Raw genomic sequence first — 18689 nt, 5'->3', positions numbered from 1 at the left:
AAATCACCAACCAACAATTCCAAAAATACTTCTACAAATGTCTTAGATTCTTAAGTTGTGTTTTTCAAAATTTTAGTTCATTTAATTTAGCTTTTATTATTTCTATCCTAACATTTTTCTATTTCCGTTTCAGACCATTTACATTCAAGTTTTGCTCTCAATCTCTTATAGACATTCGTTCCTGACTTCTTGAAGTTAGATTAAACATTTAGTTTTTCCTGATTCTATGTTCGGAAACCCAATTTACGAGCTAATATTTGCACCTCAAATTCTTTTACACAATCTGCCTAGTCTTTTCACATTCTGCCCACCACTTTTGTTTTATGTTTCACACCCTTTGAAGTCCCTTTTTGCTCTCGATGTCTTCTAAACATTTGTTCCTAACTCCTGAAGTTCAATTTAGCATTTAATTTTGCCTGATTCCAAATCTGGAAGCCTATTTTACGAGCTGATCTTTACACTTCAAACATTTTACATATTTTGTCCACCTTTTATACAATCGGCCTCTTTTTTCATTTGCACATTCTCAAGCATCTGAAATTCGTTTTTATCATTTGGCAGGTAGGTGGAAGGATTGAAGAACTTGGCGAGGAAGTAAGGTCACACGACGTGCGGTCTGAGTGACACGTCATGTGGCTGAAATGGGAGCGATCCACACGATGAGTGGTGTGAGGGAGGCGGTTCTTCGGACTGGCTTGGGCGCTGGCACCAATATGACTCGCACAACGTGTGGCAGTAGTGACACACCGTGTGAAATATGCAAAAATGGACAAAAACTTTCCAAAGAACACACACGATGTGTTGGTAAGGTCATACGTCGTGTTGCCTTTTCATCCCAGATTTCGGACTCCTTTAATTGCTCAAACGACGTGTTGCAGTCACCACGCATCGTATGAACTCTGTTTCAGACTACTCCCGGATCCCTCAAGTTGTTGTCCTCATCAAATCATAATGCTAAAATTTGCAACTTCTAGCTAAATTTGCAACTTCTAGCTAAATTTGCAACTCTGTTGCAGGCACTTGGAAATTGATTATTCGGTGCATGAAATGTTTTCATGGGAAATTTTTTTAAGACGTACAGTACCCAAGGAAAGGTGTAGTGTGCGTTAGCATAAACAGATGTATACACGTGACACCAATTAATTGTAAATATGTATTGCTCTAGAAGTAGTAGAATTTCTTCCATTTTGTTTAGAAAAATATTGTGAATCCTTGGTTACTACCGGATTGTTTGAATTTATCCCTAAAGTTAGGGTAAACTTATGCAATCTATCAAAGTTAAACAATCTTCAGTAACGATCAAAATTATATGGTTAAATATATAATTGTTAAACAATATCTAATTCCTTAAAGTCAGGATAAACTTAACGGTGTGTTTGTTAGAGAGGATAAAGATACGAGGATATGGATTAAAAAAACTGAAACGAGTTATCTCATGTTTGTTTTAGAGATAGGTTAGGGAGATAAGAGCGGGATGAGTCTTATTCCTCAAATCCTATATCCAAGAGGGGGGTGGTATAAGGAGGTGTGATAAGCTTCTACGATTTTAATAGGATGGAAAAGTCCATCTTATCCCTTAAATTAATGTTACATAGTTTAAAATAGTAAAATGTATTATTTTATCTCTATCCATATCTCACGTACCAAATATTGAATAATAATTCTTGACTATCATATTTTTATTCTTATCCCAGTCATTTATCCTTATCCCTATCTCAACCTTTATATTTATCCTTATCCCAATAGAATATCAAACGTCACGTTAAGTGATCTATTGAAATTAAACAATCTCCAATGACGATCAAAATTATTTGGTCGAATATAAAACTGTTAAACAATCTCCAACAACGATAAAAAAAAAATAAAATTACTTGGTTGAGTATAAAATTAAGAACCAACATTCATTATATTGAATTATCATCACCGATACAACAATAATTTTAGAAATTACTATAGTATTTTGTCGGGTTAGGTTTACTGTTTTTTTCTTTCTTTTTTTAGTCTGTGTTTATATATTTTATTAGATCTCTTTATCCGTTTGAATTGTATCTACTCTCTATTATTCTGCTATTTATACCTTTTTCGGATTTAGCATGAGCGGAAACGATTTATTTTATACGTGGATCAATATATCTGCGTGGTTGCAACAAAAGAAAGGACTCAGATCCGAATGTTCGGAAGGGTCTAAATGATGAAGATTCGATTGCAGTTGCTTTTCTACGGATTAAGATTTCAATGAAGTATATGTTTTATTGATTTTTTGTGTATTTTATACCTTTTATGGCTTTTTATGCTCTTCGTAGTCATTTTCGTCCCATTGTGGATTTTGTAAGGTTTTTTACTTTTTATGTTTCTTATTGTACTTGTTCTTTTCATATTCAATGAAAATGTAGGCATTTTCATTAAAAAAAAATGAATCTCTAAAATTTGCAAAAAAAATTATCAATAAAAACAAAGTATCAAACAATCTAAAATTAATCTCTTCAGTAGTTAGAACCACCTCTACCATGGATTGTTTCGGTTCCCATGTTTCCGACAAATTAAGATTGAAATGGTTAATTAGCTTATTAAATTTGTATTTAATTACAAAATATGATAGGAAATAAATTTCTCTAATTTTGTTCATAACCACCAAATCTTACTCTTAGCCTCAATATATATATACATAAAAAAATTTGTGCGAGTTCGATTTAGCAATTTTTTTTAACGCACGGAGATGTAAAATTGCCTCCGAGCGGACCAATGATCTTATAAACGGAGTTGTCTTAAAGATGAACTGAGTTGGTTGGTTGTGTATCCTGAGTGCCTCTTCCTTCTTTTTGGAGGGAATTACCTGAATAACATAAATTTACATTGCATACAATGATATAGAAAATGAAAATAGGAGAAAGGCTATAAATAATGGGTATCCATGACTGTTATCATTAAACTTAAAAACATAACATAAAAGCCACTGAACTTTATACGTTATATCTGTGGCCACTAAATTTTAATTAACTCCTCAAAATAACTCTTAAAGGTCTCAAAATAAAAATATTCAAGAATTAAAATTGTTCAGAACGACATTTACCATGAAACCACTTTTTTTATTTTCCAAAATCACCATATTTTGAGTTTTCACTTTTTTTTATGTTACATTTACCACAAAACATATAAACGATACAACTATATGTATATGATCTGAACTCGGAAATTATTAGAAGCATCCGGTTTTTCATGTCAAACCAAGGACCTCTCATACATATTTTACCACATGTAATATGAACCCACGTATATTATAAGAGGTTCCACTATTTTAATTATTAAATGAGACCATAATACACGTGTCCAGATATGAATTGAATATCCTCCGAGTCACATGGAAGACCGGCGTGTTTAATATAAAAACTCCTCAAACTGAATTAAAGAACTAACCTTTTGTACAAAACGTTCAAATCTTCTCTGAGTCCTGGACTTTGAAAGAATACATCCTCACATTCCATAGCATCAACACTTACAATCTCAAAATCTTGGTGTCTAGAATACTGATTCCACTCAAACCACATCTTTGAAATCATCTCCTTTCTTGAACAAGTCAAATTATCTTTCTCCTCAGGTGAATCAGCAGCAATCAATCTATAACTAAACACCTTCTTCCTTTGCCCCGGCCGATCGCTTGTCGTGTCACCGACGGATTAAGATGAACATCCAATATCAGAATCCGAGATGCTCCTACCAAAGAAATACCTTCTCCACATGCTTTGATTGATCCAAAAAATACTCTAGATTTTGCTGAACTATTGAATTGCTCCATACACCACTCTCTTTCCTCAGCATTTGAATCTCCTGTGATCATGAAAACTTCCCTGCCGACGTTCCAACCCTTTACCTTCTCTGATAGCCTTTCAAGGAGTTTTAGAGGCATTATATATTGGCTGAAAACCAGGAGCTTTTCGCCTGCTGATTCGCATAGTCCGAGTATGTTGAGGAAGAACTTTGCTTTCACTCCTTGTTTAACATCCAATCCTTCTAGTATCTCGTCTATCTTTCCACCATCAATTGTAGATGAAGATACCTGTTGACATTTATAAGATTTTTTTGTAATTGGTATAAGATCAAGACCCTTTCGAATAATGAAAATGTAGCGGTCGATACTTTCAAGTGGGATTTCAATTTGAAAGGTCGTCTTGGATAAATCCCAACCATTCAATGCAAAATGAATGGTTGAGGAAATCCTAATCCATGTCCGAGAAACGAAAAGGAAGAAATATATACTTTTATGTCAATGGTTTTTGTTCGGTTTAATACATAATTACACATTTAAACTTAGGCTCTTTCCATTTTTTTATAAAATGATTCTAGTAAATTAGTTGTTCCCCAAATATAAGTCATTCAAGTTTTCCATGAATTTTTAGTAAATATGCTTTTATATTGGTAGTTTTTGTTCGAACATATTTAATATAAGTCATTCTAGGAAATCCTAATCCATGTCCGAGAAACGAAAAGGAGGAAATATGCTTTTATGTTGGTAGTTTTTGTTCGGCTTAATATAGGCTGACATATTTAAACGTGTAACTTTTTATGTTTGACATACATCCTGTACTACTTGGGCCCTATCACATAACCGAACTTGTTAATTTGGACCTATAACACATTTAAACCAGTACAAAAATGACACATGATACATAAATAAAATTAATTTTCACTCTATCGCAATACTAGAAAAAGGTTTTTAGGATTTTTTACTGTGTAAAATAGTTATTGTTGCTATCTTTAGTTGAAAATTAATTTTATTTATGTGTCATGTGTGATTTTTGTATTGGTGACTGCTGTTAATTTTCCAAGAAAGTTAATTTTCCATTCAATATGGATTGAATTTTATCTAATTTGATAGGTCAGGGGCCAAATGTTACCAAAAAATAGATCAGGGGCCAAATGCACAAATTTTGAATAGATCAAGGGCCAAAAAGTGCTTAATCCAAAAAATTATCAATAAAAACAAAGTATAAAACAATCTAAAACGTAAATAGGTTTGTTTCAGTTGTTCCTGTTTGTTGTTGATGGTAGACAGTAGATATTAGTTGTTTTTTCTGCAAAAAGCAGTTGTTTCAGAATTTTACCAAACACTTTCTATCTACTGTTTAGTATTGAAAGGAAAAAGACAATTCCAAAAAATGGAAACAAACGGGCACTAAAAACGTTTGAAGAAAACTAGTTTGATGTTAGGTTTCTTTGATTACATCAAAATAGGAACAAAAAGACTTAAACGAAAGAGTTGTGTGGCAGTAAAAAAAGGTTGAGCAACCGCTTCATCTTATACAAGTGCGGAGATAGAGAGGCTTGGGCCACCCGATATATAGATCTACTCCTACCATAGATGGTTGTAATCTCTCCGATCATTAGAACCACCCATACTGTAACGACCCGGTCTGGAGAGGGTGGCGCCGGGGTAGAAGGCTGAGCAAGAAGCGGCCCTAAGGGATGGCGACGGGGGCAAGAATGAACTGAATCCCACATCGGAAATAGAGAGGGAGTGATTGAGGCTTATTAGTAAGATGAGAATCCAATACATGCAGACGCGTTTTAAAGCCGTGAGGCCCAATGTACTGGATTTGGGCCAAAGCGGACAATATCTACATGGTATTGGATCAGAGTGTTATAATTGGTATCAGACCGGCTCTCCACGTACAATGTGTGGTTCGGGGACGAACCAGGCGGAAGCTGGTGGGTCTGTAACGACCCGATCCGGAGTGGGTGGCGCCGGGATAGAAGGCCTGAGCAAGGAGCGGTCCTAAGGGATGACGATGAGGGCAGAAATGAACTGAACCCCACATCGGAAATGGAGAGGGAGTGATTGGGGCTTATTAGTAAGATGAGAATCAAATACATGCAGATGCGTTTTAAAACCGTGAGGCCCAATGTGTTGGATTTGGGTCAGAGCGGACAATATCTACATGGTATTGGACCAGGTTATTACACATACTATGGATTGTTTCGGTTTCCATGTTTCTGATAAATTAAGATTGGGATGGTTAATTAGCTTATTAAGTTTGTATTTAATTACAAAATATGATAGGGGAAGTTCCATAAATTTGTTCATAACCATCAAATATTCTGAGAAGTTTGACAGTGATATGGAAAAATTAATTCTAGACCATTAAGATGATAACATGTACAATATATATACCTAAAAGAATTTGTGCGAGTTTGATTTAGCAATTTTTTTTAACGCATGGAGATGTAAAATTGCCTCCGACCGGACCAATGATCTTCTAAACGGAATTGTCTTAAAAACGAACTGAATTTGTTGTTTGTTGTTTGTGGATCCTGAATGCCTCTTCATTTTTCTTCGAGGGAATTACCTGAATAACATAAATATCGGTATAGGAAATGAAAATAGGAGAAAACATATAAACAAAGGCTAAATTACATCCATGACCATTAAGCTTTACCGATTTTCATGGTATGCTCACTACGTTAAAATATAACATAAAAGCAATTCAATTTTACACTTTCTTACACGTGTAACCATTAAAGTTTAACTAACTCCTCAAAATAAAAATATTCAAAAATTAAAGTTGTTCAAAACGACATCTACCGTGAAACCGCTTTTTTTATTTTCCAAAATCACCAATTTTGTATCTTTCTTTGTAAAAAAAATTACTTTCTCTCTCCTCCAAACAATACCTAAATGACCTCAAAATGAAAATTTTCAAAAATTAAAGTTGAATAGAATATCATTAATTCTCAATTTTTTTTTATTTTGAGATTGTCAACGGTCATTTTGAGCCTTTCATTGAAGTTTAGTAGCCACAGGTGTAACAAAGTGTAAAGTTATGTGGCTTTGATGTTACATTTTGAAATTCAGTGACCTGAAAATGAAAATACGACATATAAACAATACAAGTATATTTAAAGGATAATGTACCAAAATAGTCCTATGTTTTTTTAGAAGTATCAATTTGGACTCCACGTACCTAATATCATTAATATAAGCTTAAGGTTTTAAAAAAAGTTACCAATTTAAGCCTAACAGAACGTGACACGTGATTCATATTACTCCGTTAAATTTTGATTTCTCTCTCCGTGTACAATTGATAGAACTTATGAAATAATATGAATTACGTGTAACATTATGTTATTGAGGGCTAAATTGGTAACCTTTTTTAGACGTTAAGTTTATATTCGTACTATTTTGTACGTGGACCCATAGGCATATTTGAGTACCTTATCCCTAAATATATGATCTGGAACTGAAGTAATGAACTAACCTTCTGTACAAAACATTCACATCTTCTCTGAGTCCTGGACTTTGAAAGAAAACATCCTCACATTCCTCAGGATCAACACTCACAATCTCAAAATCTTGGTGTCTAGAATACTGATTCCACTCAAACCACATCTTTGAAATCATCTCCTTTCTTGAACAAGTCAAATTATCTTTCTCCTCAGGTGAATCAGCAGCAATCAATCTATAACTAAACACCTTCTTCCTTTGCCCCGGCCGGAACGCCCTGCCGATCGCTTGTCGTGTTACCGACGGATTAAGGTGAACATCCAATATCAGAATCCGAGATGCACCTACTAACGAAATACCTTCCCCACATGCTTTGATTGATCCAAAAAATACTCTTGCTTTTGCTGAACTATTGAATTGCTCCATACACCACTCTCTTTCCTCAGGATTTGAATCTCCTGTGATCATGAAAACTTCCCTTCCAACCTTCCAACCCTTTACCTTCTCTGATAGCCTTTCAAGTAGTTTTAAAGGCATTATGTATTGGCTGAAAACCAGGAGCTTTTCGCCTGCTGATTCGCATAGTCCGAGTATGTTGAGGAAGAACTTTGCTTTTACTCCTTGTTTAACATCCAATCCTTCCAGTATCTCGTCTATTTTTCCACCATCAATTGTTGCTGAAGATACCTGTTGACATTTATAAGATTAGTAGACAGTCTTTTGATACTTTCAAGTTGAATTTCAATTTGAGATGTTATCTTTGATAAAATCTCAAATATTCAATGCAAAATGAATGGTTGTGGAAATCCTAATCCATGTCGGAGAAACGAAAAGGAAGAAATATATGGTTTTTGTTCAGCTTAATGCATAATTACACACTTAAACTTATAACTTTTTTCGATCCGGCTTTCAAGTTGAGAGGTCATCTTTGATAAATCCTAACTATTCAATGTAAAATGAATGGTTAAGGGTAGAGGTGGCAATTATCAGACTCATGTCGTGTGAATTTCGGGTTAGTATTAAAATGAGTCAACTCTAACTCAAAAACTTTCATGTCATAATTGGGTTTGTTTCAATTTTGTGTCGTGTTTTTGGATCATGTAATTTTTGTATGTACGTATATTAATGGTGACTTTTAAGAATATAGGAAGATACGGTACTATTTTTAAATATTTTATATCATTTTTGGATTAATATGTTAATACTAACCATCTATAAGTCTTCTAATATAATGTTCAAGAGTCATATATTGTGTTTACAACAATATAAGAGGCTCGAGTCGTGTTTGTAAGTAATAATTGTAATTTTATTACCTTTATCATTAATGAATAACATGTAAAAATATGAGAAAATATAAAAATAATTTTAAATATTAGTATCATTTTCATTTTCAGGTTAGCATATCAATCATAACTAGACCCAAAAGTTTACCTGTCAATCCAAAAATGACACATAACCGCTAAACCTAAATACTAAAATTACATGTCTTTTTCTTGTGGTGTGTACTTTTGTCACCTCTAGTTGAGGGAATTCTAATCCATGCGGGAGAAATGAAAAGGAAGAAATATGCTTTCATGTTAATAGTTTCTGTTCACGCTTAAACTTGAAACTTTTAACGTTTGGCACCCTGTACTATTTGGGCCTATCACATATCCGAACTTATTAATTTGGACCCTATTACATATTTAAACTTATCAATTTTGGACTTCCGACATAATTGTTTGATGTTTTGGCAAAATTCAAATTTAACATGACATGTAAATCAGCAGCAAATAAGGGTGTCGGAGGTCCAAATTCGACAAGTTTAGATATGTAATTATATATTAAGATGTTTTTGTCAGTAAATATAGTGTTTTGAACAATACCAGTGAAAAAGACTTGAGAACCGGGTGAATGTAAATGGCACTTCCTAATGAAGTTCGCTTGAACACATCCAACTTGCTCAGCATCTGAAGTTCATCTTTCTGTTTTGGACTAAGATTCAGAACAACTGTGAAATCAACAACCCCCGGAAGCTCATCTAGAAAATCTCCTTTATAATAATGGAGAATGCTGCTTGTCATCTCACGGAGATCTTCTATCACTGCCTTTCTTCTTTTCAAATCTTCATCTTTCTGTAATGTGTACTCAATCAACTCGAAAAACCCTGAGTGCAAACCGGATTTCGAGTTTTTCTTCACTTGTCTTGCTATCTTTACTCTGCTCATTATCCGGTTAACAATCATTTTCGACGTGTTAAGCTTCAGAAACTGCGGACGAACTAGATTCACTATATTGAACACTTCTTTTACATGATTCTGATAAAGTGTTCCTGAAAGTACCACTTTCCTAGGAGTTTGAACTCTCGAAAGAGACCGAAGTACATCAGTTTCCTCGTTTCGCGGAGTATGTCCTTCGTCTAGTATAAGAATTGTAGGGACTTTTAGAAGTATGTCTTTACATTCATCTGCAACTTGACTCCTGTTGCTGTCACAAACTATTGCAGATAACTGCTTATACCCCAAAAACAGGATGCTCTTTTTCATCACCCATTTTCTCAATATAGACAACTGCTGAGACCGATTCTCGGCTTTCGAGCTGTAAAAGTCGTGCAGAGGAATTTCCTCCACTTGCCATTTCAGGAACTCATTCTTCCATGTTTGTAAGATCCCTTTAGGCAGCACAACCAATGGTCTGGCATCGGGATACCGGGCTAGAAAACTGTGAATGAAACTGATGATCATGAATGTCTTCCCGGAACCAGGAGCATGAGCTAATATACAACCCCCGGGATTATCAGTAATGAGATTGCTACAAAGAAAATTGAATCCTGCTACTTGGTGGGGTTTCATGTGCTTTTTATGCCTCGGATGAGCAGAAATTTCTGCTACCGTTAAATCACGTGATGTAATCAGGCTTAATGTAACATCAGATGAGTCTGTGTTGTTCGTGTTGTTCGTGCTTCTACGCTCGTAAGTTCGACTACTTCTTTTCCCCTGGAAATTTAGTGAAAATGTAGCGGATATTGTCTCAATTTATATTAGCATTCAAAAGATATCACTCAGGAAACAAAAGATTGGTAAGAGAATTCTTGTACCTTAGAGAATTGAAACTCGAATATGGTATCGATGCTTTTCTGAATAACTCCGCAAACGCGACAAACATAGCCTAGATCATCCTTCAAGATAAGAGAATGATCACAGTCCTCCCCATGTTGTTCCACGCATTCAGCGGTGACAGCAGGACCTGCAGAAGAGTCCTAGCAAAAGCAATATACAACTAATTGAGGCAACAATAGAAGGAAGTAATTAACGAACAAGTTGTAAGATAAACACGATCATTTCGAGGCAAAGAGGACATTGGTATACCATTTTAAACAGCAAGGCGAATAAAAATACCTTCGAATACTCTAATGCAATCGTCATCTCCTTCCAAATTTCAGTCAAATCATCTTCATCTTCATCCTCAACATTGGCTTGATCATTATCCTCAATGTCAGGATATACAATTTCATCTAACTGGATGTTGCTACTAGGCAAACCGAGCTCCGATAGAGCTTTGAACTTCCTACAAACCCTATCATCCGTATCATCATCAATTCCATCCAGAATATTATCTTCAACATTAATTTGATGATTATCTTTTTTCATAAGCATATCATTTCCGGCATTCGCAGCACCATCATCTACATCATTAATTTGAGGAGTGTCCACCTCTCCAGCTATGAACATGCCAACATTTGCACTTAAATCTGTCTGTATATTGCACACTTTCGAACCCGGGACATCAACATTTGCAGCACCATCATCCATTGCCGTCTTGACTGAAACGTTGTCATTCTCAGAATCACTTTTAATCAAACTATCATCAACAACATTGTCCATCTCTCGAGCTATGGACACTACAGATTGATTATCATTTACTATCCATTTCGCAACACCATCATCTATTGCCGTCTTGACTGAAAGGTTGTCATTCTCAGAATCACTTTTAATCAAACTATCATCAACAACATTGTCCACCTCTCGAGCTATGGACATGACAGATTGAGTATCATTTACTATCCGTTCACAAGCACTTCCGTTTGCTTGTTTCGATGATTCGATCTCCTCAGGATCATTGCTCTGAATAAGAAATCACAGAAGACTATATATTAACAACTGTCTCCAAATTTGTAAACTACAATATTCTTTTTCTGAGTTTCAGATTTACTAATTCAATTTAGACTTACATGAACCTGCCAAGTTGAAGCAGCAGATAGATCCTTTATCTAAAATCATTGAGAAGAAAACTTACCGTTAAAGCCGTCTTTGGAATTTCCTGAGCTGTTTCAATCAAGGAATTTTTCTGACGTGGATATCCAGTGTTAGCATCAATATCTTCAGAGTCCAGGATTATAATAGGTATTGATTCGTTGACCTTCACACAATCCCTTCCCTGAATATGAAAATTCTTTCCAAAGTTAATTTCAGATTTAGAAAAGTCATTAGGATAAACTTTGATCCCAAATTGATCCTTTTATGCAAAGAAAACTTACAGTTAAAGGCGTCTGTGGAAATTGATCAACAGTTTCAATCACGACTAGATCCTTCTGATTGAGATTACAGTACCCCTCATATCCATCCTTAGCATCGGAATCCAAGATTATGACAGGTAAATCAGCTGTTGTCCCATACAATCTTGATTGATTATTTTTCAAACTGATACTATTACTACCAAAACCAGTATCTGAATCAAGGATTAGTATAGGAAAATCAGACGATGATCCATAAACTCTAGATGTTTGAGATGTTTTCTGTAACTTTATTGGAGAAGAATTTGTAGCAGAGAAGGGTGAAGTGTCGCATTCCTTTCTTTTGTTGCCATTGGAGTGCACATCTTTTCAATTTCAATATCAACACAAACAACACTAATAAGTTATACAATTCTTAACATACAAACAGAAATCTGATCACCGAAATAGAAATGTTCAAACAACAATAATTAGGAAAATTTGAAGAGACGAATGAAATTAAAATTGCAAATAAAACCATCTAAATACACACATGAACAGCCAAACATTCTATTAAGTCAACATATCTCAAGGTTAGATGTAGAACAATTAAGCAAAACAGCAAAATCAGAAGAAGAAAAAAAAAAGACCCAATTGATACAAAGTGAAGGCATTTAAAACAATCGTTTCTTTAACCTTCCTTACTTCCATCCAATCCAATCCAAGCATATATATATATAATAAAAAACTTAGCATTCAAGTAACTAAAACTGTTCATTTTTCTTATTCTTTTTTCAGAAAAATAGTCGTTAGAAATGAACAATATTTCAAGAAGGTGATTGTTTTTGAAGAAATATTAATGAGACAATTCAATTTTCTCTCCAAAAATATATCTAACTCCAGGCACACCGGCGTAACCACGAATAGTTTCCAGGCCTCCAGCCATCGAAACTATCCTATTATGGATGTTTTCAGCGCTGTTTTCTTTGACAAATTAAGATTCTTGATGATCCACTCATTGAGTTTGTATTTAATTACAAAAAGACAACTTGATTAATATATTTATAGGCTATAAATTTCTTTCAATTTGTTCAAAACGATTAAACGTTACTTTTAGTAGTTCAAATCTAACATTGCATAAAAATTGGTTATATAACACTCGGATTATAACACTCAGATATATTACCCTTATAACACTCCGATATATTACCCAATTCACATTTGTATCCGTGTATTGTGACCCACGTAATAATTAAAATAGCGTGAACTCTTATAATATGTGTGATTCATGTTACACTTGTCAAAATATATACGAAAGTTCTCAGTTTGACACGAAGAATGGATCCTTCTAATAATTTGCCTACAGGAGGGAAATTCAACAAGTTAGATTCAATAAAAAAAAAAAAAAAATTGACCCAACCGACCAATATTCTCTGACTGCTAACAAGCTAAAAAAAGTTAATGGAATTGAATGCTATAAAAATCCATAAAAAGTAAAAGTTTGACATAAAATAGTTGAAATTGGTCTCTGTGTTCCATTTCTTGAGAAATGGGTCAATTAGAGAGAGCTAGCTTACTCAAAAGAGGAATTATAAGGCAAGTTTACGTTATTTTTCCATGGTTCGTACCGTAAGCAGCCTTGGATGGAAGTGAAGTAGCAGAGCTGCTGATAATGACGAGTTGTTGCTCCATTAATAATGAATCGCCGAGAGAGAGATGATGAAAGGGCTACCGTACAGATTTCTCCCACCACGAACAAGGCATGACTTTTATGCCGGAGAGCTGAGCAGGAGCAGTTACCCATCATTTGTTTATGGAATTTTTTTTAAGGGTAAATTTTACTGAATGGAAGGTTTTTGAGTGGTTAACAAGGAAAATTTTAGTTTCTCAAAAAATAAAAATAAAAACAGAAACAAAACAAGGAAAATGTTATTTTCTAAAAAACAAAAAAGGAAAATATTAGTAAAAGTAAATAATAATAGGGTAAAGTTCAAATAAAACCCATATGATTTCACTAATTTTTCAGATAAAGGATTGTGGTTTACTTTTTTGTCAAAACGAGGATTGAGGTTTTTAACTTTAACAAAATAAGGACTTTTTCGATTGATACTATTAAAATCACATTTGACGACTTCAAAAATGACATATTTTAAGAACTACTAATATTATAAACAACTTTAATTCTTCAACTTTTTTATTTTGAGATTGTTTAGATGATGTTTGGTAAATAGAGAGAAAGTTAGTGTTTAGAGAGAAAAAATTCCAAAAAAGATGATTTTCGAAAATCGAAAATGTAGTTCCATAGAAAATATGACATTGAACAACTTTAATTCTTAAAAATTTTCATTTAAGATGGTTTTAATAGCATTAATCCAAGTTTGAAACTTCAATCATTGTTTTGACAAAAAGTAAATCACAGTCCTTTATCTGAAAATTAGTGAAACCACATAGGTTTTATTTGAGCTTTACCCGTAATAATATTGGTTCCAAGAAAAAAGGTAAAGGTATAAAAAAGATAAGAGATATTGTCCAAAAATATCTCTAACCTTAAGAGACAGAAACAATTTTATCCTAATGTTTATGTCTAACATTGACGGTCAAGATTGATTTTAGTCATAATGTTGGTAAATTAAATCAATTTGAAAAATAATTCATTAAACTTTCTTCTCAACCACGTCATCTACATTTTACATTTGCGTCATTTTATCGCTTTTTATTAACAGACATGAAAAGAATAAAAATTACTCTATCCATCTCATTATATAAGTCGTTTTAGAAAGTATTTTTTTTTTCAAAATGTAAGTCGCTTTGGTTTTTCAAGAACTTTTAGTATGGTTTTTTAGTCCAAACATTAAATATTTTATCTTTATATGTGTTTTTTTTACATTCCAATGTTTATTGCCCAATAGTTACATGAGAGAGAAAAAAAAATTTAAGTCAACCAATGCAAATTTATTAATTTGACTCAACATTAATTGTATTTCTTAATTTGTGTGAAAATTTCTAGAATGACTTATATTATAAGACAGATATAGTATAATATATTTTGTATAAGTTGGAGCAAAAAAAATCCAAATATTTCATCAAATTTAAAAATATTAATCTCCAATTTTATTACTAAATCGCAAAAAAAAAATGTGATTTTTTTAACCAACTATTAATATGTAATTGGCGCAGGGTAAAGAACAAAATATTAGTATTTTCTAATTATGTTTGAAATTGATCCAACTTACCAACCTTATGGGTAAAATTGATATTTGGTTGCCAACGTTAGGGGTAAACTTGCTTATGGCTATCAACGTCATGAGTGTTTTTGCGCCTTATCCAAAAAATAAAAATAGACATAAATGCCAAATTTAACTCTAACGTTTCAAGAGAAGATTTAGTCCTAATGTACGAAATGGTGCAAATTTAACCCCTAATTTTTCCAAGCAAGAGCAATTTTAGCCCTACATTACCGAATTTTTTAAAAGTTTGGTTTGACTGTTATTTAACTGTTACATCGAACCTTCTAAACAAGTTTGTCGATAAATTAAAGCAATTCGTATATTTGGTTATTTATAACTATAGTAAATATTTTTAGACACTTTGATAAAAATAAATTGTGATTTAACTTATAAGTGGCAAACTTAGTGTTAGCATTTTAACATGTTCTTTGTAATTGTGTTAGTAACACACTAAATATCGTATGCATAATTGATGTTTTGAAGATCTGAAGTGACAGTTAAATAACACTCGAACCGGGTTTTTCAAATTTTTCATAACATATAGTTAAAATTGAGTTTGCTTAGAAAAATTAGGATTAAATTTATATCATTTCCTATACTATGGTTAAATCTACACTTCCTTAAAATATTAGGAGATTAAATTTGATTTTCATACTAACAAGATGAAGAATTAGGATTATACTAAACTACCAAGGACTCTTAACATATCATATTTAGGCTTTTCTCCAAACAAAACTTCATGAGGACTTTTATTACTCAAAACAGGAGTAGGAAATATATTAATAAGAAATGATGTATGTAGAATACAGTCAGACTAAAAAGTAAGTGGCAAGAAAGATTGAAAACGCAAAGACCTAGCCACACTAAGCAAGTGTTGATGTTTTCTCTCAACAATGCTCTTTTGTTGAGGGGTATTAGGGCATGATAACCGATGCAAAATTCCTTTAGCTAGACAAAAATCAACAAGCTGAAGTTCATGAGCATTGTCACTTCTCAAAATTTTAATGTTCTTTGAGAAATGGACCTGAACATAAGCATAAAAACCTTGAATACATTTTGAGGCTTGGGCCTTAGTTTTTAACAAAAAATCCAAGTATAACAACTATAATCATCAATGACTATAAGAAAATACTTATAACCAGCATGAGATTCTGTAGCAAAAGGTCCCCAAACATCCAAATTTACTAAATCAAACATAGTTTCTGACTTAGTTGAACTAACAAGAAAATGAAGCCTTTTCATCTTAGCCAAAAGACACACTTTACAATCATAATGCCTATCTTTATTACAATCCATAGAATGAGGAAAAACATCAAACAACTCCAACTTAGAAAAAGGGAAATGACCCAACCAAAAATACCAAATTTCCTTAACGGAAAAAGGTTGAGTAGATTGAGAAGAAACTGCAGACATTGACAATTCTCGAGGCAAGAAATACAGGCCATTGCAAAGCCTAGCTGAACCAATCGTCCGCTGAAGATGAGTGTCCTAAACATGACACACACCATCAGCAAACACACAAGACACTTGAGAATGTTCAGCTAGCCTACTTACTGAAATTATGTTAAATTTAAAGCTAGGTATAAAGAATACATTTTGCAAAGTGAGGTATGAATTCATTTTAACTGTACCTATATTATTCATAATTAAACTGGCATCATTTGGCAAACATACACTGACATTATTCACATCATGTAAAGACTCAAAACTATCAATATTATTACTGATATGATCAGTAGCTCCACTATCCAAGATCCAATCTTCATTGAATGCAGAGGAAACATGTCCTATAAAGGAAGTAAAAACATGAGTACCTGAAACCACATTCCCTATAACATGGTTATGTTGAGTGTGTTGTTTTGGTCTTTGATCAGGGGCATCCAACATTCCTAGCAAGCGTGCATATTGTGCCTTTGATAGAAAAACTCCACTCCCCTCATTAGAAGAGGCAGAAACGGTGCTAGAAACAGGAACTACAGAACCTGAATCAAAGTTAACATCTTCAAGATTGCACCCTCCAGAAGTGACATTGCCTGTGACATTACCTTTCTTAGCCTTGGTGAACTTGAAATTAGCAGGAAAGCCATGCTTTCTATAGCATTGATCAATAGTATGTCCAGGTTTGTCACAATGACTACACTTAAACTTCTTCTTCTCATAATTCTGATCTTTGACTAAATTGATTGAGGGTTCCAATTGCAAACATGATGGTTGATTCTGTCTTTCTTGCTGAAGAACAAGTGACAGTACAGAGGTGATTTCCGGCAAGGGCTTGATAAGAAAAATTTGTGATCTTGCACCTGAATAGTCTGGATTTAAACCTTTTAGAAAACGAAGCACCAAATCTTCTTCTTGATATGCCTTCGCAGTAACTAATAAATTGGAACATTTGCAAGTAGGTAAACATTTACACAGCAACAGAGGCCGGTAATTAATCAACTCCTCCCATAAGGTCATCAATTGTGTATAATAATCAGTAACTGACATAGATCCTTGGGTGAAAGTATACATCTGTTCTTGTAAATCTGAAATCTTGATTGAATTTCCCTGTGAAAAACGCTTCTCTAGATTACTCCAAACATCACTGCAATTCTCAAACCAGTGAATGCTCTTAGCGATGGACGAATCCACAGACCTGCTAATCCATGAACAAATCATGGTGTTACAACGATCCCAAGCAGGGCGATTAACATCTCCTTCCGCTGGCATCGAAAGAGAACCATCAACGAAAGACAGCTTATTCTTCGCACGCAATGCTCGTTTGAACTCGCGGCTCCATGAATGATAGTTGTTTCCTGTAAGTAATTGTGCAACAAGCACAAGACCAGGATTCTCTCCGGCATGTAGATAATATGCACTAGCAGGGTTTTGTGAAAGATCTATTGCTCCTGGAGTAACATTAGTTACATTTTCTGCATTTGAACCAGTCATTCTGATCTTGAAAAAGAAACAAGATAGAAATCTGTAGAGAAAAAGAATAGTGCGATGAAAAATGAGATTCCGATGAAGGAAAATGAAGAAATCGCACAAAAGAAAGATGAAAGATGAGATTCCGATAATCAATCAAAACCAGAAAAAAAAAACCTTCTTCAAAAAGAACGATTTGAAAAGACGATGAAAAGATTAACGCACGAAAGGCGCTCTGATACCATAACAAGATGAAGACTTAGAGAAAGAATGACATCATTCTACCATTGATAACAATTGAAGAAGATGAGGCAGTCTACGGCAAGAGCAAAAGAAACGAAGAGGGAAGAAAGAGATTGGGAAAAGTTAACCCTAACGCTAATAATTAACCCCTATTTATAGAAGATACTAAACACTTAATGATAAAATACTCAAATTACCCCTATAATATCTTTAATTACAATTTAAACCCTGTTACATACCTAATGTTTATCGAATATGGAGGGTTTTTTAGTGATTAAGAAGAAAAATGTTAGTTTCTTTAAAAAAGGAAAGAAAATGTTAGGAAAAGTAATAATAATATTTGTTGTGAGAAAAAGGTATGCGAAAAGTAAGGGTATAAGGAAACAAAAATAAAGATAAATGTAAAATTTAATTCTAACCTTGTAAGAAAATTGCATATTTAGTTTTAGAAATGGTGTAAATTTAATTCTAATATTTTCAAGCAAAATCCATTTTATTTCCACATTCCTGAAATTTTAAAAAGTCGGGTTTGATTGTTATTTAAGTATTATATAAAACCTTCTAAACAAGTTTGTCGACAAATTGAATAGTTTCGTATATTTTAGTTAGTTATTTATTATTATAT

The 18689-nt window shown here is 33.6% G+C and overlaps 1 protein-coding gene across 1 annotated transcript; it reads right to left on the bottom strand.

Moving 5' to 3' along the window:
* Positions 1-6219: 6219 nt before the first annotated feature.
* On the bottom strand, positions 6220-13379 carry LOC136229662 (protein CHROMATIN REMODELING 35-like). Its single transcript, XM_066018582.1, has 8 exons — positions 13316-13379; positions 11733-12073; positions 11492-11632; positions 10594-11319; positions 10293-10454; positions 9082-10191; positions 7251-7903; positions 6220-6341 (listed from the first exon to the last, which is right to left on the bottom strand). The coding sequence occupies exons 1-8, from the start codon at positions 13377-13379 to the stop codon at positions 6338-6340; spliced, it is 3201 nt and encodes a 1066-aa protein (XP_065874654.1). The 3' UTR covers positions 6220-6337.
* Between the last annotated feature and the right edge of the window lie 5310 nt (positions 13380-18689).

Source organism: Euphorbia lathyris, chromosome 5 (genome assembly GCF_963576675.1).
Source record: "Euphorbia lathyris chromosome 5, ddEupLath1.1, whole genome shotgun sequence".
NCBI classification, from domain to species: domain Eukaryota; kingdom Viridiplantae; phylum Streptophyta; class Magnoliopsida; order Malpighiales; family Euphorbiaceae; genus Euphorbia; species Euphorbia lathyris.
Note: the sequence above shows the minus strand (reverse complement) of the source record. Positions and strands in the feature narration are given on the sequence as shown.